At 43.5% G+C, this 27,852-nt stretch overlaps 1 protein-coding gene across 6 annotated transcripts in view; it reads right to left on the bottom strand.

Moving 5' to 3' along the window:
• The window catches only part of LOC123806440 (general transcription factor II-I repeat domain-containing protein 2B), a 64,230-nt gene that overhangs the window by 18,302 nt on the left and 18,076 nt on the right, over positions 1-27,852 (bottom strand). For 4 of the 6 annotated variants that reach the window (XM_045819578.1, XM_045819575.1, XM_045819574.1 and 1 more), the window contains exons 4-10: positions 23,537-23,656; positions 22,049-22,232; positions 21,857-21,885; positions 20,330-20,384; positions 19,742-19,785; positions 16,179-16,256; positions 1,052-1,108 (exon numbers count right to left, since the gene is read on the bottom strand). In XM_045819578.1, coding sequence (XP_045675534.1) covers positions 1,052-1,108; positions 16,179-16,256; positions 19,742-19,785; positions 20,330-20,384; positions 21,857-21,885; positions 22,049-22,232; positions 23,537-23,656 — 567 coding nt within the window. The remainder of the gene's footprint in view (positions 1-1,051; positions 1,109-16,178; positions 16,257-19,741; positions 19,786-20,329; positions 20,385-21,856; positions 21,886-22,048; positions 22,233-23,536; positions 23,657-27,852) is intronic. The other 2 variants (XM_045819576.1, XM_045819577.1) reach the window with 1 other exon arrangement.

The following is a 27,852-nucleotide window of genomic DNA, read 5'->3' as shown; positions in this document are numbered from 1 at the left end:
TTATGAATGAATGGAGGGAAGTATTATCAAATTTTAGTTCTAATTCAAGAACTTCCCAAGCCCTGGCCGGGTAGATCAGTTGGTTGGAGCATCATCCCATACAGGACGGTTGTGGGTTGGATCTCCAGCTGGGGTGAGTACAGGAGGCAACCCATTGATGTTTCTCTCTCACACTGATGTTTCTCTCTCTCTCTCTCTCCCTCTACTTTCTTTCTTTCTAAAATCAATAAATATATCATCAGATGAGGATAAAAAAAAGAATTTCCTATAATACTTTTCAACTCAGTTCAAAAAAATTTGGGCATGCCCATCGAAAGGCAAAATGAAATAAAGCAACAAATGGCACCAGTGCTGACTTTTTCTTTTAACCACTTAACTTCTACATCTAGGTGCTTTAAGCAAAATCACTTACAGATCAGGAAGTACAAGAGTGCACGCATTCACCTGGCTGGCGTAGCTCAGTGGATTGAGCTCGGGCTGCGAACCAAAGTGTCGCAGGTTTGATTCCCAGTCAGGGCACATGCCTGGGTTGCAGGCCATGACCCCCAGCAACCGCACATTGATGTTTCTCTCTCTCTCTCTTTCTCCCTCCCTTCCCTCTCTAAAAATAAATAAATAAAATCTTTAAAAAAAAAAAAAAGAGCGCACGCATTCCTAACCTTACATCTCATGCCCTGGCTGGTGTGGTTCAGTGGATTGAGCACCGGCCTGCAAACCAAAGTGTCGCAGGTTCGATTCCCAGTCAGGGCACATGCCTGGGTTGTGGGCCAGGTCCCCAGATGGGGAGTGCGAGAGGCAATCACACATTGATTTTTCCCTCTCCTTCTTTCTCCTTCCCACTCTAAAAATAAATAAATAAAATCTTTAAGAAAAGTACATTTTAGGACTAGGATTCAGCCAGTTTTCTAAGAAAGCACACCAGGAAGTCCCTTTCTTTATTTTCAAACATGTGTTTAAAAGAGTGTGCTCTCTGTAAAATACTGTAGATGTAAAAAATACACACACACACACACACACACACACACACAATAAAATGCTTTGTTTTTCTAACCTTCCATTGGCAATTCCATTTCTACTACTTCACTGATTGCAGAGGAATGATGGCTTTCTGAAAGGAAAGCAAATGATGTATTAAAAAGGTGGAAATATAAATTTTAAAAACAAGTAATTTAAAACAATACAAACAATTCAAGACCCACACAGGAATGTACATAAAATACTTTGACTCCTTCAATAAAATTTGCACAAACGATCCTTTCACTTTTACTTTGTTCCTTTATTTGTCCTTTGGAAAAGTTTCAAACCTACAAAACAGAGAGATTGTACAAAGAAGCCATGTGCCCAGCCCCCAGCGCCACCAGCTACCAACTCATGGGACCCTGCCTCATCTGAGCCCACCCCGCCCCGACCCCGCTCGTGTTTCAAGTGAATCCCAGGTATGGTAGAATTCAATGTGCAAATGCTGTGTAGGTACCAGAGAGACAACAACCCTCTTCCTTCAGCATTGCCGCAATGTCACGATGACTCCCCAAATTAACAATTATTCTGTGTCTCATCTCAAATCTAGCCATTGTTCAAGTTTTCTCAATTGTCTCATAATTTTTTTCTAAAAAGAGCTTTTTTACTTTGCAGTAGTTATAAGCTTACAGAGAAGTTGCAAAAATAAAACAGAACAAAGATCTATACACCCTTTACTCAGATACCATGTTAACATTTTACAGCTTCCTTATCATTTGTAATTTCTCCTCCCCCTCCACCCCAATCTACCTATATGGGAGATATATATACATACATACACTTCTCTCTCCCCGAACCATTTGAGGGACAGTTACAAACACCATGGCCCTTTATCTCAAAACACTTTAGTGATTATTCCCTAAGAACAGTGATATTCTCCTATATGATCACATTATAATTACAAAAAATCACAGCATTGCCCTGGCTGGTGTGGCTCAGTGGATTGAGTGCCAGCCTGTGAACCAAAGAGTTGCCAGTTTGATTCCCAGTTAGGGCACATGCCTGGGTTGCGGGCCATGCCCCCTGTAGGGGGTACACAAGAGGCAAACACACATTGATGTTTCTCTCCCTCCCTTCCCCTCTCTAAAAGTAAATAAACAAAATCTTTTAAAAATTAAAAAAAATCACAGCATTTAACAGTGAGACAAATACTTTTATTTATTTTATCATTTAGATTCCAATTTTGTCAGCTGCCCCGAGTGTCCCTTATAGCTCTTCCCCTTCCTGTGGAACATCCACTCTGATATCAGGACGGTTTTTATGTTGTCACATCTCTTTTAGTTCCCTTTCATCTGCAGCAGTTCCACAGCCTGCTTTGATATTTATGGCACTGCCACTTTTTAAGACTAGAAACCCTCTCCCCCCAATAGAATGCTCCTCATTTTGAGCTCATCTGATGTTTCTTCATGATATGATTCAGGTTTTCCATTTTCAGCCAAAATACTGCCTCAGTGATGGTGTATCCTTCTCAGGGTATCACATCTGGAGACATGTGATGTCTGCTATAGACTAAACGTGTCCCCTCAAAATTCATATGTCGAAACCTTAACCCCCAGTGGGATGGTACTTAAGAGCTGGGACCTTGCCAAGGTGATCAGGTCATGAGGGTGGAGCCTTCATGAATGGCATTAGTGTCCTCATAAAAGAAGTGCCAGGGGGCTCTTCTGTCCCTTCCACATGGGAGGATACAGGAGATGATCACCTATGAACCAGGAAGTGGGTCTTCACCAGACACTGGATCTGCCAGCACCTTGATCTTGGACTTTCTAGCCTCCAGAACTGTGAGAAATAAATGTCTGTTGTTTCTAAGCCTACAGATCTATGGTATTCTGTCACAGCAGCCCAGACTAAGAGAGTTCATCTGTCTTTCTCTCTCTGCTGATGGGAAATTTGATCATCTGATCAAGGTGTTATTTGATTTCTTCATGGTGTAATTACTGTTTTTTCCCTCCTTCTTGCAATTTTACAACTGACAAGCAATTTTAAGATCGTGTGAGTATTCCACTTCTAAATTTCTCTCTAGATTTAGTGTCCACTGATGATTCCTTCTTGATCCAATCTTTTATTATAATGGTTAAAAAATAATGACTTTCCAATTCTGGCATTCCCGCCACTGAACAGCCATCATTTGGCATTCCACAGGAAGCGGTCTTTTTGCAGTTGGTTTGCTCAAATCAGGACCCCAACAAAGCCCACACATTGCATCTGGATGAAATGACTCTTAAATCTCTATTACTGCAGAACAGGTTTCTCTCTATTAAAAAACAAAACAAAACAAAACAAAACAAAAAAACCTTGCAATTATATGATGAAGAAATCAGCACATTTGGCTTGTCGCGTTTCTCCCATCCTGGAGTTTACTGCCTGCGTCCTTCTGGTGTGTTTTCCTAGGTTCCTGTATCTCCCGCATTTCCTGCAAATTGGTAGTTAAGTCTAGAGGCTGGATCCGACTTAGGTTTGATTGTGGGGGGCAGGAACCCCAAAGGTGTGGTTCATACTAGGTCCCGTCAGGAGGTACATAATACTGGGTTACCTCTACTTTGCAAGGTTAACATTGGGCCAGTGAGTGAGGACCTGTCAGCCTGACCCACTTGTGATACAGTCCGAATGGCTTTAATGGCCACCGGTGATTACGGCTGAGATGCATTGTTCCATTAGGGGTTGCAAAATGGGCCCATCTTATGACTTCTCTTTGAAAGCCTTGTGTTTTATTCCCCAAAATCCTTTTGAGAGAGAGAGAAGGAATTCAGCAATACTTTATTTACTAGGCAAAAGACTGAAACCCAACACATTTTAGTTTTTATCACCAGTGACTCTAACCAGTGACTCTAATCGATGTCTGTGTACCAGCAACAATGAGAAACCCCAAAGCCTTGCTTTCATGCTGCTCTTACATTCTTTTCCTCACTGTGAAGGGGAGACATGGGCATGGAACCTAACTGATGGAAAGTTTCTCCTCCAGTGAGTGACAAAAGAAACCTGTCTGCCACTGCTGTCCAGGGTGAGCTGGCTGACAGGGTGGGGCTTCAGTTCCCAGTCCCACGGGTGAGTCAGAGCTGCTGAGGTCGCGGAGGAAGACTCCTTCCTCACAGGCCTCAAGTCGGTCACTCACAGCCAACAGTGTTGTGGGAGGGCCACAGCCTGACACCAGTTAACTTTCTGTTTATTCCCCAATTTTGCAATTATTTGAAGAGAGCTTTTTTCATCTTTCCAGCCTTTTGCCCACGTTTGGTCATACTGGAAGGGAGGGAGCAGGAGGGAGGCTGAGGCCGCAGGGAGTGTGCGCTGTGAAGAGGCTGTTGGGGTGAGGTGGAGGGCCGCCCACACAGACCAGGACAGACCCCTGTGGGCCCTCCCACCAGCACTCCCGTGAGGCTCTAGCCCGCGACTCTCACTGCCTTGTTAAACCTCCAGCGCACTACTGCGCAGGCTCTGTGATCACGTGAAAGACAAGTTAATCTTGGGCTGTTCACAGGCAGAACAGATACAGTGAAGGCCTTTCTTTTCTTTCTTTTTTTATGTTAGACATTTTCTTATTTTTATTTAAAAAAATCCGCACCTGAGGATGGGAAAGCCTTTCAACAGCTAAAGGGCATGGTGTGACAACTGAAATTACAAACTGCTAAATCAGTTCACCTATTTCTGCCACAATTCAGCTGAAGATCAAGCTTAGGGGGCTCTAGGAATTTCGGGGCTGATCAGGAAAGAGATATGACCACGAGGTGGCGCTAGCACACACAGCTATACCTGGGCGACAGTCTGACAGGTCCGGAGGTGGGGAAAGTTCCTCACAGAATGAAAGGTCCTGAGCTTCAGTGCAGGGACCGACATGCAGAAAGGTGAGCAGCAAGGGAATGCCCAGGGAGAGGGAGACAGGAAGGGGGCTTATGTGTCTAAGTGACATCCTTCACGGATGGAGGTGTCTCTGGCTCATAGAGCTGTGGGGGGTAGCAGTGCTGGGGGTCTTTACAGTCCTGAGGTTTTCCTCCCCATGTCCCTAGCAGATGTTGGGTTTACCTGGAGTTTGGCACCAGCAGGCTTTTGAGCTAATAGGTCTCAGCCTGCTGTGAAGAGATATACAACCTAGGGGCCAATCGCAGAGGCCATCTTTGGCTCATTACAGAACACCAAGTAAATTCGACACTGCACCACCAAACTGTTCCTGCTAGGTGACACAGAGCCACAAATAATACAAAATATAAATCGCTTAAGTATAAAGTCCATTATATGACTTTACTGAACAGAAGCAGAGGTAAATGATTTAAAAACAAATTGCTTCTTGTCAGGTTCAAGTCTAAGCAAGACAAAGTCTACATAAAAACCAAAGTAGGCCAATGTATTTCTTGCCTTCCTCTTCCATTTTCAAAAGTCAAAAGAGCTCAGTATCGCACTCGGTAAAGTCAATGAATGTTCACTCCGAAACACTGGCAAGCTCTAGAAAGTGAAGGGGGATACATCTGAAATACTTCGGGGTGAGGCATTTTTGATCAGCAGAATAACTTTTTTGAAGGACCTGCTTTGGAGTACAAATTTAGTCATCAAATTTGGGTTAAAAATATAGAATAGAGACCATTTCATAAAGAAAAAGGCAAAATTAAAAATAAATGGGCGGCAATGAAATTCTGACACCTGCTACAGCAAGGATGAACCTTGAAAATACACTGTGCTAAGTGAAATAAACCAGTCACAAAAACACAAGTACTGTATAATTTTACTTATATGAGGTACTTAGAACAGACAAATTCACAGAGGCAAAAAGTAGAATGCTGGCTGCCAGGGGCAGAGAGGAGGGGAGAAGGGGGAGTTGTTGTTTAGTGGGTGTGGGGTTTTCTCTTTGTGAAGATGATAAAGTTCTGGAGATGGATGGTGGTGATGGTCACACAGCAGTGTGAATGTACTTAGTACCCCTTACCTGTGCATTTAAAAATGGTTAAAATAATTCTACTACAATAATGTGTGAGAAAGGAAGTGAGGACAAGAAGACTAATGTTGACTTCCGGTCAAGATGGTGGCACAGGTAACATCATCAAACAAAAACATCAAAATTACAACTAAAATACAGAACAACCATCACTCAGAACCATCAGAAATTGAGTTGAATGGAAGTCTGACAACTATGGAATTGAAGAAACCACATCCATCCAGACTGGGAGAAGGAGCAGAATGCAGAATGGGCTGGTCCCAAAGCCACATGTGGTAGATAAAAATTCGGGAGGCATATTTTGGGAGCAAGGAGTCCTAGCCCCACACCTGGCCACCCAGGACAGGGTTCCAGTGCCAGGAAGATAAGTCCCCACAGCTCCTGGCTACAAAAACCAGCAGGGATTGAGTTGGTGTAAGAAACTTCGGGAGTGCCAAGCAGTTCTCCTTAAAGAACCCACACTCAGGCTTACCTACTCAGACTCACTCCCTCTGAGATGCAGCACCAGGGTAGCAGCTTGAAAGGTACCAGGGGCATATAGGGAGGAACTGGTGTTAGCATCAAGGTGAGAGCCGGGGGAACAGCTTTCTCCCAGACAGAAAGGAAGGCAGAGGCCATTGTCCCTTTTCTGAACCCTTCCCCCACAGAGCCACAGAGCAGGCTGGTGCCATATCTGAGACTCCATCAACATGGCTAACACTGCTCTGCTCTGGAGATCCCCAGGGACTCTGTCTCCCACCCAACTTATGGGCTCACCCAAGCTGCTTTTCCATGTGAATGGCTGGTCTTGGCTCATGTTTCACAACTTCCTAAATCCTCTCATACAAGTAACAGTCAGTTCCACAGAGCAACTCTCCCTTCACTGTATCTCTTGCTAAATGGCTCCAGGCCCCAAACTAGCAACAAGCAGCAGCTATCTCAGATTGCTTTATAGCTCAGGCAGGGTGGCCCCGGGGAAAACACAGGTGGCAGCTGACCTTGGCCTGCACCACTGGGGAAACCCCAGAGCCTGGGCACCCAGTGGATAGCTACAGACCACATAGGAGCACCACCATTCTGCCCCTGCATAGCTGATCTGCCATGGAGGGTAAAGGCTGGTGGTCAGTGGTCACAGCCAGTCTTCGCAGTTGACTGGCCTGCAGCTGCTGTTCACAGGCCAATGCCTCCCACTGACCTGTGAACAGCAGTCAAGTCTCCATGACAAGAGAAGGGTGTACTCAGCCCACAAGAAGGATGCACCTTGAATAAGCAGCTTGGGTATTAGGGGAGGCTGTGCCACTGGACCGTACAGGACACATATTACATTAGGCCACACTACCAAGGCAGTGAGTCATAATAGCTCTACCTAATACATAGAAATAGACGCAGGGAGACTGCCAAAATGAGGAGACAAAAAAACATGGCCCAAATGAAAGAACAGATCAAAACTCCAGAAAAAGAAAATGAAATGGAGATAAGTAACCTATCAGATGCAGAGTTCAAAACATTGGTTATACTGTTGCTCAAGGAACTTAGTGAGGACCTCAACAGCATAAAAAGATCCAGTCAGAAACAAAGGACACACTAATTGAAATAAAGAACAATTTATAGGGAAACAACAGTAGAGTGGAGGAAGCCAAGAATCAAATTAATTATTTGGAACACAAGGAAGCAAAAAACAACCAATCAGAACAAGAAGATAAAGAATAAAAAAAAATGAGGATAGTACAAATAGCCTCAGAGACAACTTCAAGCATTCCAATATTCGCACCATAGTTGTGGCAGAAGGAGAAGATAAAGAGCAAGAAATTGGAAATCTATTTGAAAAAATATTGAAAGAAAACTTCCCTAATTTGGTGAAGGAAACAGATATGCAGGTCCAAGAAGCACAGAGTCCCAAACAAGATGAATGCAAAGAGGTCCACTCCAAGACACATCATAATTAAAATTCCAAAGGTTAAAGATAAAGAGAGAGTCTTAAAAGTAGCAAGAGAAAATAAATTAGTTATCTCTAGGGAAGTTCTCATAAGACTGTCAGCTGATTTCTTAAAAGAAGCTTTGTAGTCTAGAAGGGAATGGCAAGAAATATTCATTCAAAGTTATGGAAAGCAGTGACCTACAGCCAATATTGCTCTGCCAGCAAAGCTATCATTTAGAATGGAAGGGCAGATAAAGTGCTTCCCAGACAAGAAAAAACTAAAGGAGTTCATCATTACCAAACCATTATTATATGGAATGTTAAAGGGACTTATTTAAGAAAAAGAAGCAGATCAAAACTACAAACAAAATGGACATAAATATATATCTATCAACAATTGAATCTAAAAACAAACTAAGCAAACAGGAAGAACAGAGACATAATCGTGGATGGATATGGAGAACATTCTGATGGGTGCCAGATGGGACGCATTGTGGGGGAATGGGTGAAGAGGTGAGGGGATTAAGAAGTACAAATAGGTAGTTACAGAATAGCCATGGGGATGTAAGGAACCGTATAGGAAATGGAGTAGCTGAAGAATTTATATGCATGACCCATGGACATGAACAATGGTGTGGGGATTGCCTGAGGTAGTGGGGGGTGCTGGGTGGAGGGCGACAAAGGAGGAAAAATCTGGACAACTGTAATAGCATAATCAATAAAATGCAATTTTTTAAAAAAGATGCCTAATGTTCATTTATCAACAGAACAAGGACACTGGTAAATTTATCCACAGACACTTGTAAGAAAAATATTTTCCTGGTCCATTTAACAGTGAAAATCGTATGTAGTGAATAGGTATCAGATGTGTTGAAAATGATATGATAATCAGTCTTTTCAATCCAAAAGCTAATATTATTCACAAATTTTATTTTATACAGATCATAGATACAAGTTAACCTTGTGTTGAATCTGCTTATTTTTAATTTAAGATATATTCCCTTACCATAAAATTCATCTTTTTAAAAGTATAGAAGTCATTGATTTTCTGTAAATTCACAAGGTTGCACAACCATTATCACTATCTATTCCCAGAACAGTTTCATCAGCCCCAAAACAAACCTTGTACCTACGAGTAGTCACTCCCCATCCCGTTCTTGCTCTAGACCCCTGTAACCACTAACATGCTTTGTCTCTGTGCATTTGCCTGTTGTGGACATTTCATGGAAATGTGTTCATATAACATGTAGTTTTCATGTGCCTGGCTTCTTTTACTTAGCATGTTTTCAAGGTTCATCCATGTTACAGCACATATCACATTCTTTTTATGACTGAACAATATTTTACTGTATGGATATACCACATTGTGTCTATCCATTCATCAGTTGACTAACACTTGGGTTATTTTCATCTTTTAGCTATTGAGAATAATGTACAAGTTTTAGGCATGTTTTCAATTTTCTTAGGTATATACATAGAACTGTATATATATCTAAGAGTGGAATTGCAGAGTCCTATGGTAACTCTAGAATTTATTGAAGAGCTCCCAAACTATCCTCAAAAGTGGCCAGACCATTCTGCATTTCCACCAGAACTGTATGAGGCTTACAGTTCCTCCATATCTTCACTGACACTTGTTATTGTCTGCCTGTTTAATTATTGTCACCCTAGTGGGTACGAAGTAGTATTTCATTGTGTTTTGGTTTGTGTATCCCTAATGATTAGTTATGTTGAGCATCTTTTCACATGCATACTGGCCACTTGTATAGCTTTGGAGAAATGTCTATTTAAATCATTTGCGAATTTCTAAACTGGGTAGTTTGCACTTTTTATTATTGAGTCAAGAGAGTTCTTACATTTTCTGTATACTGAATCTTGGCAGATATATAATTTGCAAATATTTTCTCCCATTCTGTTGATGGCTTTTCACTGTCCTGAAGCACAAGTCTTTTTAATTTTGGTGAAGTTCAGTTTATCTATTTCTTTTTTGGCTGCTTGTGCTTTAGGTATCACATCTAAGAAACCATTGCCCAATCCATGTCACAAAGATGTACATCTGTTTTCTTCTGAAAGTCTCTGATTCACTTTGAATTAATTTTGTGTATGATGTGAGGTAGAGATCCACATTTATTTTTTGCACGTGAATATCCAGTTGTTCTAATATCTTTTTTGAAATGATTATTCTTTCCTTATTGAATTGCCCTGTTTAAAATCAATTTTCAAATTTACAGTTTATTTCTGGATTACTGATTCATGTCTTACTCTTAAGCCAGTTCCTCAGAGTGTTATTTTGTAGTGTTTTTTTTTAAACCTCACACTGTTTATTTTAGAGAGAAAGAGAGTGAGAGAGAAGAAGAGAGAGAGAGAGAAACATCAATGTGAGCGAGAAACATCCATCAGTTGCCTCCTGTACACACCCTGGCTGGGGATTGAACTTGCAACCTAGGTATGTGCCCTGACCAGGAATCAAGCCTGCAACCTCTTTGGTGCATGGGACAGAGCTCCAACCAACTGAACCACTTGACCAGGGATGTAGTAGGTTTTGAAATCACAAAGTTTGCATATTTCAATTTTCAAGATTCAGTATACAACAATTTTTCAAAATTTTATTTAATAACGTGTATCATAAAAATAATGGAAAAGTTAATAGGTAATAGAAAGAAGATATTTATATTATATAAACTGAAAGTGTTAAATGAATAAGGTACATTTATTATAATTAATGAAACAATATTGATATATTGTTAGCCAAAATCCATAATTATTCAAATTTTCTTTATTCATATCTAATGTTCTTTTCATTCCAGGATTTTATTCAGGTTACCAGATTACATTTAGTGGTCATGTCTCTTTAAACTCCTGTTAGCTGTGATAATTTCTCTAATTTTCCTGGTTTTGGCAAATTTTTTTAAAGACTATTTTGGCTACTCAGGGCCCCTTGCATTTCCATACAAATCTTATGAAAGTTTTCCAATCCATGCACACAGGATGTTTTCCCACTTAGTTAGGCCTTTGTTAGCATCTTTCAACAGCTGCTTTTTATTTTGGTGGTTTTCAGTGTACAAGTCTTATACTCCTTTGGTTAAATTTATTCCTAAGTATTTTATTCTTTTTGATACTATTGTAAGTGGAATTTTCTTAATTTCATGTATCAATAGTTCATTGCTAATGTATAGAAATGAAATTGATTTTTGTATATTGATCTTGTACCCTGAAACCTTGTTAAACTTAGTAACTCTTATAGTATGTGTGTGTGTGTATTCTTTAGGATTTTCCATATACAAGATCATGTCATCTGCAACTAGAAATAGTTTTGTTTCTTGTTTTCCAACCTGGATGCCTTTCCCGCCTTACCTAATTGCCCTACCTAGAACATCTAGAACAATGTTGAAAAGAAGTGGCAAAAATGGCCATCCTTGTCTTGCTCCTGGTCAGCAGGAAGCTTTTAGTTTCTCACCGTCAAGTATGACACGAGCAGTTGGCATTGTGTAGCTGCTCCCTATTTGGCTGAGGAACCTCCCCTCAATACTCAGTTTGTTGCATTTTCCTTTTTATCATGAGAGGGTGTTGGATTTTGTCCTACACCATTTTCCTACATCCATGGGATGATTGTGTAGTTTTAGCCCTTTATTCTGTTAATATGTTTATTCCACTGACTGATTTCTGTAGGTTGAACCAACTTTGCATTCATAGGACAAATCCCATCTGGTCATGATGTTGTAACCCTGTTTCTATGTTGTTGCATTCATCTGCTAGCATCCTGTTGAAGAATTTTGTGTCTGTATTAACAAAGTCATTGCTCTTTAGTTTTCTCATGCTTTTGCTTTGTGATACAAGGGTAATGCTGGGCTTATAAAATGAGTTGGGAAGTGTTTCCTCCTCTTCTATTTTTTGGAAGAGTTTGTGAAAGACTTGTACTAGTTCTTCTTTCAGTGCTTGGTAGAGTTCACAAGTGAAGTCATGTGGTCCTGGGCTTTTGTCTGTACAAAGTTTCTTTATTACTAATTCAAACTCTTTACTTGCTATATGACTATTCAAATTTTGCATTTTACCTTTAGTCAGTTTCAGTAACTTGTCCATTTCATCTAGGTTACTTAATTTGCTAGTTTACAATTATTCATAGCATTTGTGGTAGGCAGATGGTCCCCCCTGAAGGATATCCAAAACCTGAACTCTATTATGTTACATGGCAAGGGGTAATTAAGGTTGCAGATGGATTAAATTTACTAACCAGCTGACCTTTGGAAAAAATTATCTTGAATTATCCAGCTGGGGTCAGTGGATTCACAATGTGGAAGAGGGAGGCAGATGAATCCGTGTCAGAGTGATGTGATGCGAGAAGATAATGCTAATTCCTTGGTCTCAAGGGCTTTTCCATCCACTTCTCTCTGCCTGGAAGGTTCCTCTCCCAAGTCATACTGAGTCAGCAGGGGAGAAAGCTGAACTGGTGTTGATATTCTTACATGCACCAAGATCAGGGAAGCCCCCACATAGAGTATCTCAGCTAAGCTTGTACTGTACGTTTTGCATTTCCAGGATCCCTGGTGATGAGGTCCCTGTATGTGTAAACGACCTTATGGGACTTCTGTGGGCTCCACAAGACCAAGCATGTGTGTGTGTCGCGGATTTTCCAAGAGGTCTGTGCTGCAGACAGAGTGTGAGGTCTTGGTGGGGTTGAGTGGGGAATCAGATTTTCATAGAAACCTCACATGACCTTCTTGTAGGGAACTGATCTGCTTGGCAATGGCAACTGTAGCTCAGCCCTATTGAAAAGCCCAATAGGCGTATTGTGGCACACAGGAGCCAAACCCCAAGGAATTGGTTCTCCTGTGGAAAATCAGGCCTGCATTATACCTAGGTTGCTTTGTGACTTGCTCTTGCTAAAAACTCTCTCAACCTGAGTTCAGGCAGCAAATGCTTACTGCACATCTTTAAAGTAACTTCCTGAAGTCTGTGCTAATTCTCCCAAGGACTGAAGTGTAACCAGACCTGTTACTCTTATTGTTCCCTTACATTTGCAACATTTTTTCCTTGTTAATCTGTAAGAAGTAATCAGTAACATCCCTTCCACTGCTATCTGTAAAAAGTAATTACCTAAAGCAAACCTGAGCATAATGAACAAAAACTTTCTTTGATGTATGCTATTAGGAAGCCAATAAAAGCCTTTTAAGGCAAGGGTCAGTGCGCTCTTGAGAGAGTGACCGTGCCATCCCTTTTCCTCCACAGGACTTGGTAGTCTGTGTGAATTTGTCTCGTACCTCATCCATAACACTGTGGACACTGCGGGCCGGTGTCTGCATCACCTTCTAAACGCTGTGGGGCAATGGCTGACTTTACTGGGGCGGGGGTCCCCAAGGGTAATCATTAGTCTGAGCAGGTCACATTTGTAGCCTTTATGGGTTTAAAAATTTCTCCCTTACTTAAAGATTATTCAAAGACATCAATTCTTCAAATTATGAGTATTTAACCTAAATGGCTACAAAAACAAGTAGTGCTAGAAATACAGTCCATGATAACTGGCATTTTTAACTCTTTGGTCATAAAGAAGGAGACTGCCCTGATCGGTGTGGCTCAGTTGGCTGTGTGTTGTACCACAAAGCAAAATGCCACCAGTCAGTTCCCAGTCGGGGAACATGCCTTGGTTTGGGCTCAGTTCCCTGTCGGAATGCATACGAGAGGCCACCGATCGATGTATCTCTCATACACTGACGTTCCTCTCCCTCTCCATCTCTCTCCCTCCCTCTAAAAGTGAATAAATATAATATATTTAAAAAAACACTAAGTGTGTTGGTTGTAGGATTACAAATAATTTTTTTAAAAAAGAAGGAAGCTGCCCAACTAAAGGAATTCTACAAAAAATATCTCTTGAATAGTTCTGTCATTTCCAAGCCAAGAATGAGAAAAGTTATATATTTATTATATATAACATATATTATATGATACATATTATAATGTATATTATATATTTAACCTAAATGTTTTTCTTAAAGTAATGCACTTCTTTCTGAAAAATTAAGATAGAAGGACTGCAGGTACATCTATCTAATCACTTATTTATTCCACTGCTAACTTTGGGAGCAGACTCTACAAGTAGCCTATGCTCACTGTATACGTTTTAATCAACACCAAGGTCATTTAACTTAAAAAACAATATTCTTGGGCCTGGCTGGTGTAGCTCAGTGGATTGAGTGCAGGCCTGCAAACCAAAGGGTTGCCAGTTCAATGTGCCCATGTGCCCAGGGCACATGCCTGACTTGCAGGCCAGGTCCCCAGTTGGGGGCATGTGAGGGGCAACCACACATTGATGTTTCCCTCCCTCTCTTTCTCCTTCCCTTCCCCTCTCTCTAAAAATAAATAAATATAGTCTTTAAAAAAACAAAAAACAAAAACTATATTTGTGGGGTCCTGGCTGGGTAGCTCGGTTGTTAGAGCATTGTTCCGAAATGCCAAGGTTGTGGGTTTGATCCCTGCTCAGGGCACATACAAGAATCAACTAATGAATGTGTATATAAGTGGAATGACAAATTGATGTTTGTCTCTCTTTCCTTCCTCTCTCTCTAAAATCGATCAATAAATAAAAAACTAAAAAATGTATTCTTGGGAATCAAGACATAATTTAATTATAAGTACTTTAAAAAGAAAACAACTGTAACTTAGAAATAGAGGTTACACTGATTTGCTGTACAGGACACACTCAATTCAACAAGTACACATGAGCCCTGACTGGTGTAGCTCAGTGGGTTGAACGTTGTCTTGCAAACCTAAAGGACACTTGCTGGTTCTATTCCTGGACGGGGCACATGCCTGGGTTACGAGCCAGCTCCCCGGTTGGGGGCGTGTGAGAGGCAGCTGATTGATGTTTCTCTGACACATCGATGTTTTTCCCCTTTTCTCCCTCCCTCCCCTTTTTTCTAAAAATAAATATATAAAATCTTTAAAACACACACACACACACGTACATGTGAGTGCCCAGTGTGTTCAAAGCCCTAAGCTTGGGCTCCAGGGCTGGAGCAAGATGCTGGGTCTCCCTGCCAGAAGCTCACTGCTAGCTAAGGGAGTCCCCAGCAAAGGCACGGACAGAACACAGCAGGCCACACTAAATGCTGAGTGCAATCAGGGGGCTGAGATCCTGGCTGCCGGAAAGAGGGCTGGAACTCACCAGGAGTGTGTGAGTAAGCAGGGAGTCACACAGAGGGATGGGGTTATCCAAAGCCGGGTGGAAGGAGGATTCAGGGCCTGTTCCAGGAATCTGAGAGAGCAGTGTGTGCAAAGGCAGGATGGGGAGGGAGGCAGACTGAAAAGGAGGGGGTCTGGAAAGAGCAGTAGACAGGCTGCTGTGAACTGGGCTCTACAGGAGGTGAGGAGCCACAGGCAGCGTGTGAGCAGGGGAGGGCCTGGGCGGGTCCCAGGCTTCAGTGAACAACTGTTGTGAGGGGACGCAATGGCATAGGGTGGACGGTCCCTGTCCAGGGGGAGGGAGACTGGTCGTCAGGAATTGCCACAGGCGGGTGGGGGCCTGGCCTGGGGGACAGCAGTAAAAACAGACACTCCCGTTAGTCTCTACCTTTAGATGTCTTTGTAAAAAAGTTCTTAGTAAAATGTATGGAGCTACATGATGCTGTTGGAAGATTTCGAAGATTTTGCAGAAAACATTTCCAATGTGATGACAATGTTTAAGGAATGAAACTGCAAACCGTCCTGCACGCTGCCCACATCCCCAGAGGGGCACAGAGACGGAGAAAGGAGCAGGGTGCTGGACCACAGCCATCGAGGTGACACACCGTCCCGCCCGACTGGTATCACGCTGGGGCCCTGCAGGATTCCCGTCTCTGGGTGGAGGACTGAGCCACAGAACAGCACAGGCCGCCCACCTGCGCCACACTGAAAATCGTGTGTGTCTGCTAAGAATGCTCTTCTGCCCCCCATTTAACCTGCAAGATGTCAATGAAGCAACTATTATTAAGGACATTTGAATTTCTTAACTCTCATCTCCATTTCTTTTAACTTTGAAATATTTTCTCAGTAACATAGGGATAGACTGGACCAGACAGGATTGAGGAGGAAACATTTTAGAACACACAAAATAAGAGTACTAAAAGACAAACTCACTCAAATGCACCTGGAAATACTTTCACATTCACGTATGCTTACAAGCACACAGATTAGGCCAAACAGAATCCACCTGATGACTGCACACTGTTTTCTTTAAATGACAGCGTGCTAGGGCACAGGGGAAGGTGCAAGGTCTTTCTCAGTCTTTGCCTATTTCTCAGATGGGAGGTAATTAAAACTTTTCCTCATGAATAAATTTTGGAGATGAAGGTGATTATAAAACAGTATTACCTTGCATGTTATATCGATAGTAATTAGGATCCTCCAATTCTTTCTTGACTGACACCGCTGCTGCTTTCAGTGGAATGCCTTTGAAATGTGATGGAAATTACAGAATTATGTTAGGCCAAACCCACCAACACAGAAATATGACCAGCTGATAGAACTTTCAGGTTCTGTTTTGATTACCATAGCAACATTATAATCAGCAAAGGAACTTGTTCACTTGCTATGATCAAATGGCATATCCACATAAAAATATAAATATTATAAAGATAAAATAGCTAGGTGGCTCAGTTAGTTGGAGCATCATCCCACACACCAAAAGGTTGTGGATTTGATCCCCAGGCAGGGCACATCCCTAGGTTGTGGGTTCGATTCCTGGTCAGGCCACATATGGGAGGCAACCAATCGATGCTTCTCTCGCATCGATGTTTCTCTCTCTCTCCCTTCCTCTATCTCTGAAACAGTAAAAATATCCTCAGGAGAGAATTAAAAAAATAAAATAATATAAAATCAATATAAAAGGAAAGAAGAAAGGAGGGAGAGAAGAATGAAGGAAGGAATGGAGGGAGGAGAAGATGGGAAGGAGAAAGAGATCTACATCCCAGTTTGGGGAAACTTCCCTTTTTAAAGTGGCTGAATATATACGTGCATTTATGTGAAATACGTAAACATTCTTCTGTAGTGGGACTTGAACTGGCACATATAATCTTAACTCACAATGAAATGGACTTGAGAACTTGGGGAAACTACGATAGTAAAACAAAACAACCTTCTTCAGGGAAAGGAGTGGTAGACTGAAACACTTTGCCACAATGGTCTCCCATCCAGTGTGCACACCTGTTTGCAATGTGACCTGCCCACTCCATTTCTCTGGAAGTGAGGCCACCACTTCACCCTTTCAAGCTGGGCCTGACCACGTGTCTTGCTGTGGCCAATGGGACATAAGCAGAGGCTTGAAAAACATTTACAGCAGAGCCTGTTGCTTTTGAAGCTGAGCAGCCATGAGAACAAGCCTGGGCTGGTCTCCTGGAGGCTGTGAGGCTGTGAGGCTGTGAGGCTGCAGCAGAGCGGGGCCCAGCCCCCTCCAGCTGAGGCCTCACACCCAGGAGCGAGGCCTCCCAGACTGTGCAGCCCCTCCCCAGTCAGCTCCGACTAGAAGCCATGCCAGCTAACACAGAATTGGGAGGAAACCGAATCACTGAAGCCAAAAGTTGTGGTGCCTTTTAATACAGCAATAGGTAACTGCTACTGCAGTGTTCATGTCATTTTACCGTGAATGTTCATAACATACAGTACAAACTGTGGGACAGCCTGGGCTTCACTGTTCAGCATCAGTTTACACGTTCAGAGGGGTCTTCTGAAAATGAACAGCTGTTGGTATAAGAATAGTGAGCCTGGATTTTTAAAATGTGATTATCAAAAAGGAAAATTTGTTAGAACCACTGAGGAACAGAATGGGTACGGCTGATGGACATGGCAGTGAAACGGGTAGATCAAGCTGAGGAATCTGCTCAGAAATAGGGCAAAAAGGTAATTTGATGGAAAGATCAAACGGAAGTCGACAAATGGAGGTCTACTTTTGCTTAAAAAATGCTATTCATGTGCTTATTTGTAAGTAATCTGAAAGAATTTTTACGAACTGGTTAAAAGTTGTTACCCCTACTATGGAGAAGGGATTGGAGTTGTGCAGAGAGCCTTAGGGGGCCATGGAGTTTTGAGAGGAGAGAGTGAAAGGGTGAAAAATAATTTTTCTTATTACACTCATAAGTCTGAGTTTTAAAAAAATTTAACATGTATAACTTTTGTTAATATTTTATAGTAAAACTTTAATTAAAGTACACACTCTGAGTTGATTAGGCAGTAATGGCTCTACTAACAGAAACATTTGATAAGCATGTGACAGCTGGGCCATCAAGGAAAAATGCCTTCTTAATCCAGGCAACTGAAACCAGGTTTAACAGTGTAGAATTTGTGTGAAATGCTGATGAAAACGTTTACTGCAGCCTTTCCTCAAAATAAGAGAGAGAGAGAGAGAGAGAGAGAGAGAGAGAGAGAGGAATTCAAAATCCAAAACCACTTAAACACTGGGTCTGTGGAACGGGGCTACACAAATATCATGGGAAATAAGGTCCATTGACGGCCCGCTCGCAGAAGCATGCAGGCAGCCGGCAGTAATTTGTATTGCATCACGGAATCCACAGTAGAATTCATTAATAGCATTTTTTAAAACAGATTTTAATTTATTTATTTTTAGAGAGAAGAGAAGGAAGGGAGAGAGAGGGAGAGAGACATCAATGTGCCATCGCCTCTTGCATGCACCACACCCAGGGCCAAACCTGTAACCTGGGTATGTGCCCTGACTGAGAATCGAAACTAAGACCCTTCTTCCATCTGACTGAACCACACTAGCCAGGGTTCATTTTTACCTTTTTGAGGTCTGAGTTTCAGTTTCATGTACTTGATTATTTTGAGTTTTTTAACTTTTCCACTTTTAATACTCTCAGTATTTTCCCATCTCTTGGTTAAACATTTGAAATTTTTTAAAAAATCTATTTTTAACCTTTTAACATTTTCTGTCTGATCAATGCCATTTTTCTTTTTTGAGGAGTGGGGTGAGGCAGGGATGGAGATGAACTCCTATGACCCACTGAAGAGGGATTTTTTCCAATATACATTGTTTCAGTAATGCATGTTTATTATAGAACATTTATTTACTTATTTTAAAAGATTTTATTTTTTAGAGAGAGGGGAAAGGAGGGAGAGAGGGATAGAAACATGATATGTAAGAGAAACATTGATTAGCTGCCTCTCACATGCCCCTAAGTAGGGACCTGGCCCACAACCCAGGCATGTGCCCTGACCAGGAATTGAACTGGAGACCCTTCGGTTCACAGGCTAGCGCTAAATCCACTGAGCCACACCAGCCAGGGCTGCATAATGTTTATAAATGAAGGAAGAGCTCAAGAAAGTAGTAAAATATGTCCAAAAATGAAAACATTGCTCTATTTTTAAGTCAAGCCATAATTCCAAATGTGTGCTCAAGGCTTTTTAACTCATTTCACATTCAGGTTCTAATTTCAATATAATTAAAATAATATTTTGTCCACAAATATATTTACTAAATAATATCAAGCCCTAGCATTTACTGAATTAGAAGGCTCTTTCCTAGATATGTGAATGAAATAGGATTATTCTGCAAATACCTTAGTTCCCATTTCTGTGGTTGATTCATTCAGATTTTCTGCAAATTCAGGTCATCTGTGAACAACACAATTTTCTTTCTTCCTCCCCAATCTGTGTACCTTGTATTTCCTCTTCCTGTCTGCCTGCATTCACTAGGACTTCCAGCAGGAAGTGGGAAGGAGTGGGGACAGCCTTGCCTTGCTCAGCAACTTGGGCGGCAAGATTCTAGTTTCTCGCCATTGACTCTAAGGTTAGTTGTGGTTTTTGGTAGATTTTAACAAACCAAGTCAAGGAAGTTCTCTATTCTTAGTTTATTGAGATTTTTTTTTAAGTAAACAAGAGAAAGGAGTCAAGTGACTAGATTCTGAAAGCATTGGTGTACATACCAGAATCTTCCATGGGTTCGGTTTTCACATGGATGGGGCCACAGCTGAAAGGAGAAGGGAACCCCGGTCAGGACCGGCGGGGGAGGACTGAGCACAGGCGCTCGACACGGTGCATGCAAATCCCCAGATCTCCACGCTGCCAAATCCCTCTTCCCACAACAGACTGAACGCAAAACTGCCACAGCTTTAGCATTCATGTTCTTAATAATCTGTCACAAAATTAAAGGTGTCAACTGAATACAGCCTTATAATCCCAAACATCTTTTTGAATAGAGAATGTACAGCTGACCCTTGGACACGGGGGTGCGGTGGGTTAGGGGCACCAAGCCACCACACAGTGGAAAACCTGAATGTGATTTAAGTCGGCCCCCCACAGACGTGGACTCCCAGCCACAGACTGAAGACGCAGGCGACCCCTGAACGACGGGGTCTGCACTGCGCTGGTCCGCCACGGGTGCGAGAGGGGCCGTGTGGTTCAAAGCCAGGTAGTTCACGGGTCAGCCGTAGAGCAAAGTAAGGAAGACTTTCTGGTCTAAAAAGTAACCCTTTGGGGCTTGGTGTGGGCTGTATTTTTTATTTATTCCTTACCTTTCACTTGGCGATGGCCCTGATCTCTCAGCATCTGTTACCGCCCCAGGTCCACCTGTGCAGGAGTAAAAAGACACACACCAGCCCCTTTCCACGTCTTGAACTATGACAACATTCAAAGGCATATTAAGTGGCAGCAAGTACAGACAGAGCAGAACTCCCATCTCTACGTCATCATGGAACGGCAGTGCGGTTGACCCCAACTCAAACCTGACCCCACGCTCCGGGGTCATGTGTGCGGGCAGAATGGGGGCTGAGGAGCCGGCTGGGGCTGGAGCACAGGTGTGGACCCCATGTCACTGCTCACCAGCTGGGTGACCTCCAGCCACTTAGTAAACCTCCATGTGCCTCTGGTCTTCTGTCTGAAAACGGTGTCTGGGTGAGAGTTAATATGTGTAAAGTACTTAGAACAGTGTGAGCACTAAAGAAGGGCTGGCCACTATCACTACTGTTCTATAATGAAAATACAAGTCATCCGGCCAACAATCACCAGGTCCCTGCCACTCTCACCTTCAAATCCCTCCTTTAAGGTGAGCGAGAGGATTCCAGGAGCTTACAATTGCTCCAGGAGCAAACTCTGCCCTGTGAATAGTCTGTGCTCAGAGCGTGCCACACTGCCCTCTGTACCCCATGGTGCGCCTTGTGAACTGTGCCTACCCAGCCCTGCACCCCCTAGGCCACGTCTACCTACACAGTCTCAGTATGACACCCTCGTTAGACCTGATCTTTCATATCCAGTTATGGTTTCCAATTACATTCTGAACAATAATCTGAGAAAACTGGGTATAGAGAGATCTCTAAACACTTCTGGTAAATTATTATTATTATTAGTCTCTTCATAATCACAAGTTCAGGAGATTATAAAGGCTCATTGGTTCCCAGCTGTGTCCTCACACACACTCTGCACCGCTTCCTGCCCGATTGCACTGCAGGTGCTTCCTGGCAGGACCAGCCTGTCGACACCCTGCGTCTCTGGAGGGCCCGTTCCCCAGGAAGCCCCTCCAACTACACAACTCTAACCCCGTTCCAGGGGCTCTCAGGGATTTCCTCCAGCCACTCTGAGAGCACGGGCCACACCAGGCTCCCTGCTGGACAGTCTCACTCCTCCGAGACTGTGAGTTTCAGAAGCTCGGGAAGAGCCACACATCCCAGACCCACTTGGGAACCCAACAATGTCTGGCTCACGGTGGTGATCAAAGACCAGGACGTGACCCCAGAATGCTCCCTCGCCTGGGCACAAGGGCAAGGTAGGTGTACGGCTGTCTGGGGTCTGGATGCAGAAACTCACTAGAGTGCTGGCTGGGGGGAGGGTGGTGTCTCAGCTTTCTAGGTGGGCATCTTTCCCTAAGCTGTGTACCCTGCAAATGTCATGACCACCCACCCTGGAATGTCAGGGGCTGCCTCCTCCAGGAGGAAAGGCAAAGAATAAACAGGCTTTAGAATGTGCCAAACTTGCATTTTAATTAGAAAAGCAGAAGTGGTTTAGCAGACAAGGGCAGTCACTAAATAAGAGAAGCTGGCACTTACCTCGCTGATCTGCCGGACCTAGGAAAGGTCTGCAAGAAAACCAACACTATTACCCAGTATGAACACACAAGACAGACAGATTAAACATTGGAATAAACAACTTCTAAATGTAACAGAACATAATTAACTAACCGCAAGTAAGCCCTCAGTTTATCTTTAACTAAGCTGTTAGGAAGGGATAGAGCCCGTCACCTGTTTATGATGAATGAGATGCCCGCTTTGTTCTCCAAAATCCACTTCAGAGTCGCAAGATCATAGTTCTCCGGGTGCTGAAAGGCAACTCCCTCTGGAAGCCCCTGCACCACCACAGCCGACTGATCTCGCAGCATCTTCTCATACGGAATAGGCACCATTGTTGCTGTTCCTAACGCTTTACCTAGATAGAAGAGGCACGATGACTTTAAATGCTACGGGTGTGAGACCCTCCCAGTCAGTTTCACACAGTGTGATCAACGCAGGTGGTGACATCTGGCTTTGAAGATACATTAGAAACAGACGGCACCCTATTTCTCCATACCCCAAGTTAGAAAAATTCCCAACCAGAGGGACAAAAAAACCCTTAAAAAAAGATTTTTTTTATTTAATTATTTTTAAACAGGGGAAGGGAAGGAGAAAGAGAGGGGAGAAACATCAATGTGAGGTTGCCTCTTGCGCACCTCGCACTGGGGAACCTGGCCTGCAACCCAGGCACGTGCCCTGACTGGGAAATGAACCTATGACCCTTTGGTTCACAGGCTGGTGCTCAATCCACTGAGCCACACTAGCCAGGGAAAAAAAAAACCCTTTAATATTTATTTTAAATCTTCACATACAAAAGAGGAAATAACAGATCTTTTTTCCATTCTCTTGGAGGCTATACAATTCAGGGTACTTTCCCGGGCACACCAGGGCTGCAGAGAGCACCCCGTGGTTACTTGGGCTGCTGCCAAAGAGGACAGGGCCTCCATTCAAAGCTTAATTGTCTCTATGTCACACCAAACAAGTCAGGCCAACTTGCCTGTGGAAAAGTTATGACATTAACATGGTCTCATGTCACCATCGGGGGCTGTGTGTCTTTCTATACTGGCCGCCAGCCCAAAGGTGCTGGAGCTCCACTGTGCATAGAGGAGTGTGGCCTGAGGTCCCAAGACCCCTTGTGCTGGGGGGTCACCAAAGTCCAGGGCTCACAGGGACCTGCAGGTCACATAAGTGTGCACAGCTGTCGAGGAGAGATAAACAAGGCCCCAAGACACTAAGGTACATCTGCACAATCAAGTATGACACCTGCATAGTTATTTGGTTATCCAGCTTTTTATAACGATGTGTAGGTATGTTTAAAAAATCCCTGTCTTAATGCCTGTGGAAAGATGTGGGTCGAGGGAGAGGCAGATGAGGGTGAGGCTGCTGACCACAGCAGTAACAAAAATCTTTAAGTAACTGGTTGGCTGAGGAGTGGGGGCTCCTTAAAATGGGAGCAAAGACTGAAGTCCGTCTAGGCTGGAGGTTTCGATGGGCCAGAGCAAACTAACCTGTCTTCTGTAACAAAACCTGATCTGGTACGTTAAGAACGGGCTCTTTGCTTGATGAGAATGTGAATTTTCAAATGTTACAAACCTAAACAGTCACAGCAATAAAATGATCTAACTCTGTCCTACTCCATAGGGAACAATTCAGAGAATTAATGCTTCCAGCGCACTTTACCGTAACAAAAGCAGAAGTAGTCCTGGACTGCTTTTCTGAGTATTTCCGTTTCTCCGGAGTGGAGCTGCGTCCCATTCACCGGACGCGGGGGTTTCACCTCGGGCAGGCCTTCCTCGACGCCTGCGAACAAGTCACGGCACAAAGTCAGCCTCCAGGCATTCGTACTGCACACATCCCTAACCTCCATGCTGCTGGTGTACGGAAAACAAAAAGGAAAAAAGAGTAATAAACGTAACACAAGACCTTTGTTTATTTAAATAAAAACAAAGAGCGAGATATTTATAATGAATGGGATAGTATAACATGGCGATCACCTCTGAAATGAATCTACGGATAAAGAGCTGTAAGTTATTCAACACACAAGACACATTTGTAGTTCAAAGGAAGTTATTTTCAAACAGACATGTTATTTGTTATGGTCTAAAAGGAACAGTCATTGTGTAGACGACTCTCACCACTGAACACGTTCTGGACCAGCTCCACGCCCCCCATCTGCCACCAGCACCCCCATCACCCCTGTCAGCTGCTGTTCCGAAAGTTCTGAAACTGGTGGGTTTCTTATTTTTAATCCTCACCCAAGGATATGTTTGTCGACCTTAGACAGGGAAGGGAGACACAGAGAGAAGCACTGATCAGTCACCTCCCGTACGCTCCTGAACTGGGGATTGAACCTGCAACCCACTGGTGCATGGGATGAGGCTCCAACCAACTGAACCACCAGGCCTGGGCTGGTGGGTTTAATCAGAGCTGGTCAGGAGACAGAAACCACACGTTCATTTGAACAGGGAAAGTGTAATAAAGAATTCATTAACTATTTATACTAGCAAGGGATTGACGACTAAGAGGAAAGAGAACTCCAGAGACACACAGTGGGGAGCAGCCCCACTGCTGGGGCTGAAGCAGAGCGCTGGGGTCCCCCAGAGAGATCCGGAGCTCGCCGGGGTGATGCAGCCAAGGCCTACTGGATGGTGAAAAGTCAGCTGGGGTGCAGCAAGCTCGGGCCAGCAAGCAAGGACCCACCTGGGGGTGCTAGGGGAAACTGTGGGCAAGTTGCCCCCGGGTGCCTGCAAGGCTTGCTGGGTATTGCCAAGAAGCTGTCCTCTGGGGTGCTGGTGGAACCCTGAAAACCACCTGCGGGCGATGCCAACAGAATTCGCTGGGAAGCCACTCTCTGGGGCCCTGGAGGACCTTCTTGAAAAACTACCTGTGGGGGTAGCATTGCTGTTGCTGCGATTCACTGGGAAGTCCCCTTCTGGAACTTTCTGGGACTTCTGTGAGACTTCCTGGGAAGCCGGCAGGGGTGTCAGGGAACCCACTGGATGCTGAGTGCAGCAGCGGAGCTACTGGGAATCCCCACTTCTTCTGGTTACCGGGACCACAGGCACAAGCAGCTGAGAACCTGCTGGGATCAGGAAGAGAAGCTCCTTCCTCTCCAGCGGACCCCTCAGCCCTCTTCTGACAAAGGTGAACGCTGCGTCCTGCCGAAGGAGAAGTGTTTACAGGGCCCACTTCCAACATCCATGGCAGGGCAGAGAGGGGAGGACCTGGAGTAGAGAGGCAGTAACCTGACAACTGTCACACTGGGAACAGCGATTTCTTGAGAGGCCTGTATGCTGGAGTCATGTTCTAAGGTCAGACGTAAAGCAAAAACTGTATACAGGCAATTAAGTACAGAACACAGAGTTTTGTGTGAACAATTCTGCAAAGCAATTCTCAGGCACATTCACATCTCAGACCCAGTTCACTAGGCTAAAAGAAGGAAGTGGTTGAAAACCTATGTGTGATCGGTCATTCAAACAACATTGGCTCACAGGAGAAGAGTGAATAGAGTGATCGAGAGGTGACACTATTTCCTGCAGAGTGCACTCCAGGGCTCAGGAAACGGTAGCTTGTGGGCCAGACCCTGCAGACTCACTGCCTGTTTTTGTATGGCCTGTGAGCTAGAAATGGTTTTTTACATTTTGAAATGGTTAAAGAAAGTTTGAAAAGAGAATATCATTCATGACATGTGAAAATCACATGAAATTCAAAATTCAAATTTCAGTGTCTGTAATAGGGCTTTTTTGACCACCCTCATTCACTTACATTTCCCCAGTTTTGCACTCACCTACAATGGCAGGCTGGGTGGCTGCAGCAGAGACTGTAAGTGCACACAGTCAGAGAGTGACCTATTTACTCTCTGCTCCGTTAAAGCACAGAAAAAGTTTGCCAACTCCTGGTTTACTCTGGTTTTTAATATTAAGCACCTATAACCCTCATGCAGGGTGATTCTAAATTTATGTTGGTTTCTAACTTCAGAGTGGAGATAAATGTGTGTGCGTTTTTTAATCCTCACCCAAACATGTTTAAAGATTTATTTTTTTAGAGAGAAAGGGAAGGGGCATTGGGGGAGGAGAGAGAGACAGACAGAGAGAGAGACAGAGAGAAACACAGATGTGAGAGAGAAACATCCATCAGTTGCCTCCCACACATGCCCCAACCAGGAATCGAACCTGCAATATTTTGGCATGTAGAATGATGCTCCAACCAACCAAGCCCCTGGCCAGAGTTAAATGTGTTTTTGATGTAATTCCACAGTAATTTTTTTAAATGCAAGACAACTTTTAAGGAAACAAACACCACATATTCAAGAATCACATCCAGTATTTCAGTTCAGTAAAGGCAGAGAAGTGTGTATTTGCCAATAACAGTGATGGGTTCTGGACAAAATATTGAAGTCAGGTACCTGAAGGCACTGAAGTACAACAAAAGCCAGGTGAAAATGGGAAGGAATGCTTTCTTTGAAAGAAGGAAAGCTTAGATACTGAGTAAGATTCAAGCTGAGCTGTCTTTTCCCCTGTAGGGACACCTTAGTTCCTCAAGTTCTCAAGGAAACAGAGTTAAACCAAAAAGCAGCATTCCTGACCTGGCTGGTGTGGCTCAGGGGACTGAGCACCAGCCTGCAGACAGAAATGTTGTCGGTCCGATTACTGGTCAGTTGGGGCACGTGCCTGGGTTGTAGGTTTCAGTCCCTGGTCAGGGCATGTGTGAGAGGCAACCAATTGAGGTTTCTCTCACATTGATGTTTCCCATTCCCTCCCTTCCCCTAAGAAGAAAACACATAAAATCTTTTAAAAAAAAGAAAGAAACACCCCTGGCTGGTGTGGCTCAGTGGATTGAGCGCGGGCTATGAACCAAAGGGTCCCAGGTTTGATTCTCAGTTAGGGCACATGCCTGGGTTGTGGGCCAGGTCCCCAGTGGGGGCCACATGAGAGGCAACCACACATTGATGTTTCTCTCTCTCTCTTTCTCCCTTTCTTCCCCTCACTAAAAATAAATAAATAAATAAATACATCTTTAAAAAAAAAAGAAACAGAGACAGAGAGAGAAAAGACAGAATTCCAGAAATAAAAAAATAACTGGAAATGAAAATTTCACATGATGAACTTAACATTACACTTTTGAAGAAAGAATCATCCCTGACTGGTATAGCTCAGTGGATTGACTGCGGGCCTGCGAACCAAAGGGTTGCAGGTTTGATTCTCAGTCAGGGCACATACCTGGGTTGCAGGGCATGTCCCCAGTGGAGGGTGTACAAGAGGCAACCTCACACTGATATTTCACTTGCCCTCTTTCTCTCTCCCTCCCCCTCTCTCTAAAAGTAAATTAAAAAAAGAAAGAATCAGCATCCTCAAATGTAATAGAAACTGTCCAATCTGAAGCTTAAACAGAAAGAAGAAGAAAAAGAAGAAAGGAAGGAAAAGAGCCTTAATAACCTGTGGGAAATATCGAATTTTCTTCTATATGTTTAAATGAGGAAGAGAATGGCTCAGAATAAATATCTGAAGAGACAATGGCCAAAACTGATGAAGACCACAAGTATATCATGGCCAGATGTGCTGAAACCGGAGATTAAACAGGGCAAAGGGAAACGGCACATTACCTTCAGAACAAAAGTAAGAATTCTAACCTGATGTTGCATCTAACACGATGGAACCTGAAGGCAATGGAATAAAACTTTTAAAGGGCTGAAAGGAAAGAACTGTCAAGTTAGAATTCCATATCAAGTCAAAATATTCTTCAAAAACAAAAGCAGGAGAGTGATGCTGGCAGTACAGCAGATTAAGTGACAGCCCTCCCCTCCTCCACAGATACAGCAAATCAACTACAGACCAGAACACCTCTGCGAGAGCTCCCCGGACCAGTGGAGAAGCACCTAAACCGCTGTAAAACCAAGAAGGGATTCCAGCACAAGAGGCAGGAAAATCCCTGGCATTTGCTGTGTCTATCTGTGTCTCTCCCTCTACATGGGACACAGCTGCAGGGCAACTGGGAGG

Source organism: Phyllostomus hastatus, unplaced genomic scaffold (assembly GCF_019186645.2).
Source record: "Phyllostomus hastatus isolate PE091 unplaced genomic scaffold, TTU_PhHast_1.1 phas_scaffold_385, whole genome shotgun sequence".
Classification (NCBI taxonomy): domain Eukaryota; kingdom Metazoa; phylum Chordata; class Mammalia; order Chiroptera; family Phyllostomidae; genus Phyllostomus; species Phyllostomus hastatus.
This window is presented reverse-complemented; position numbering and strand designations above follow the sequence as displayed.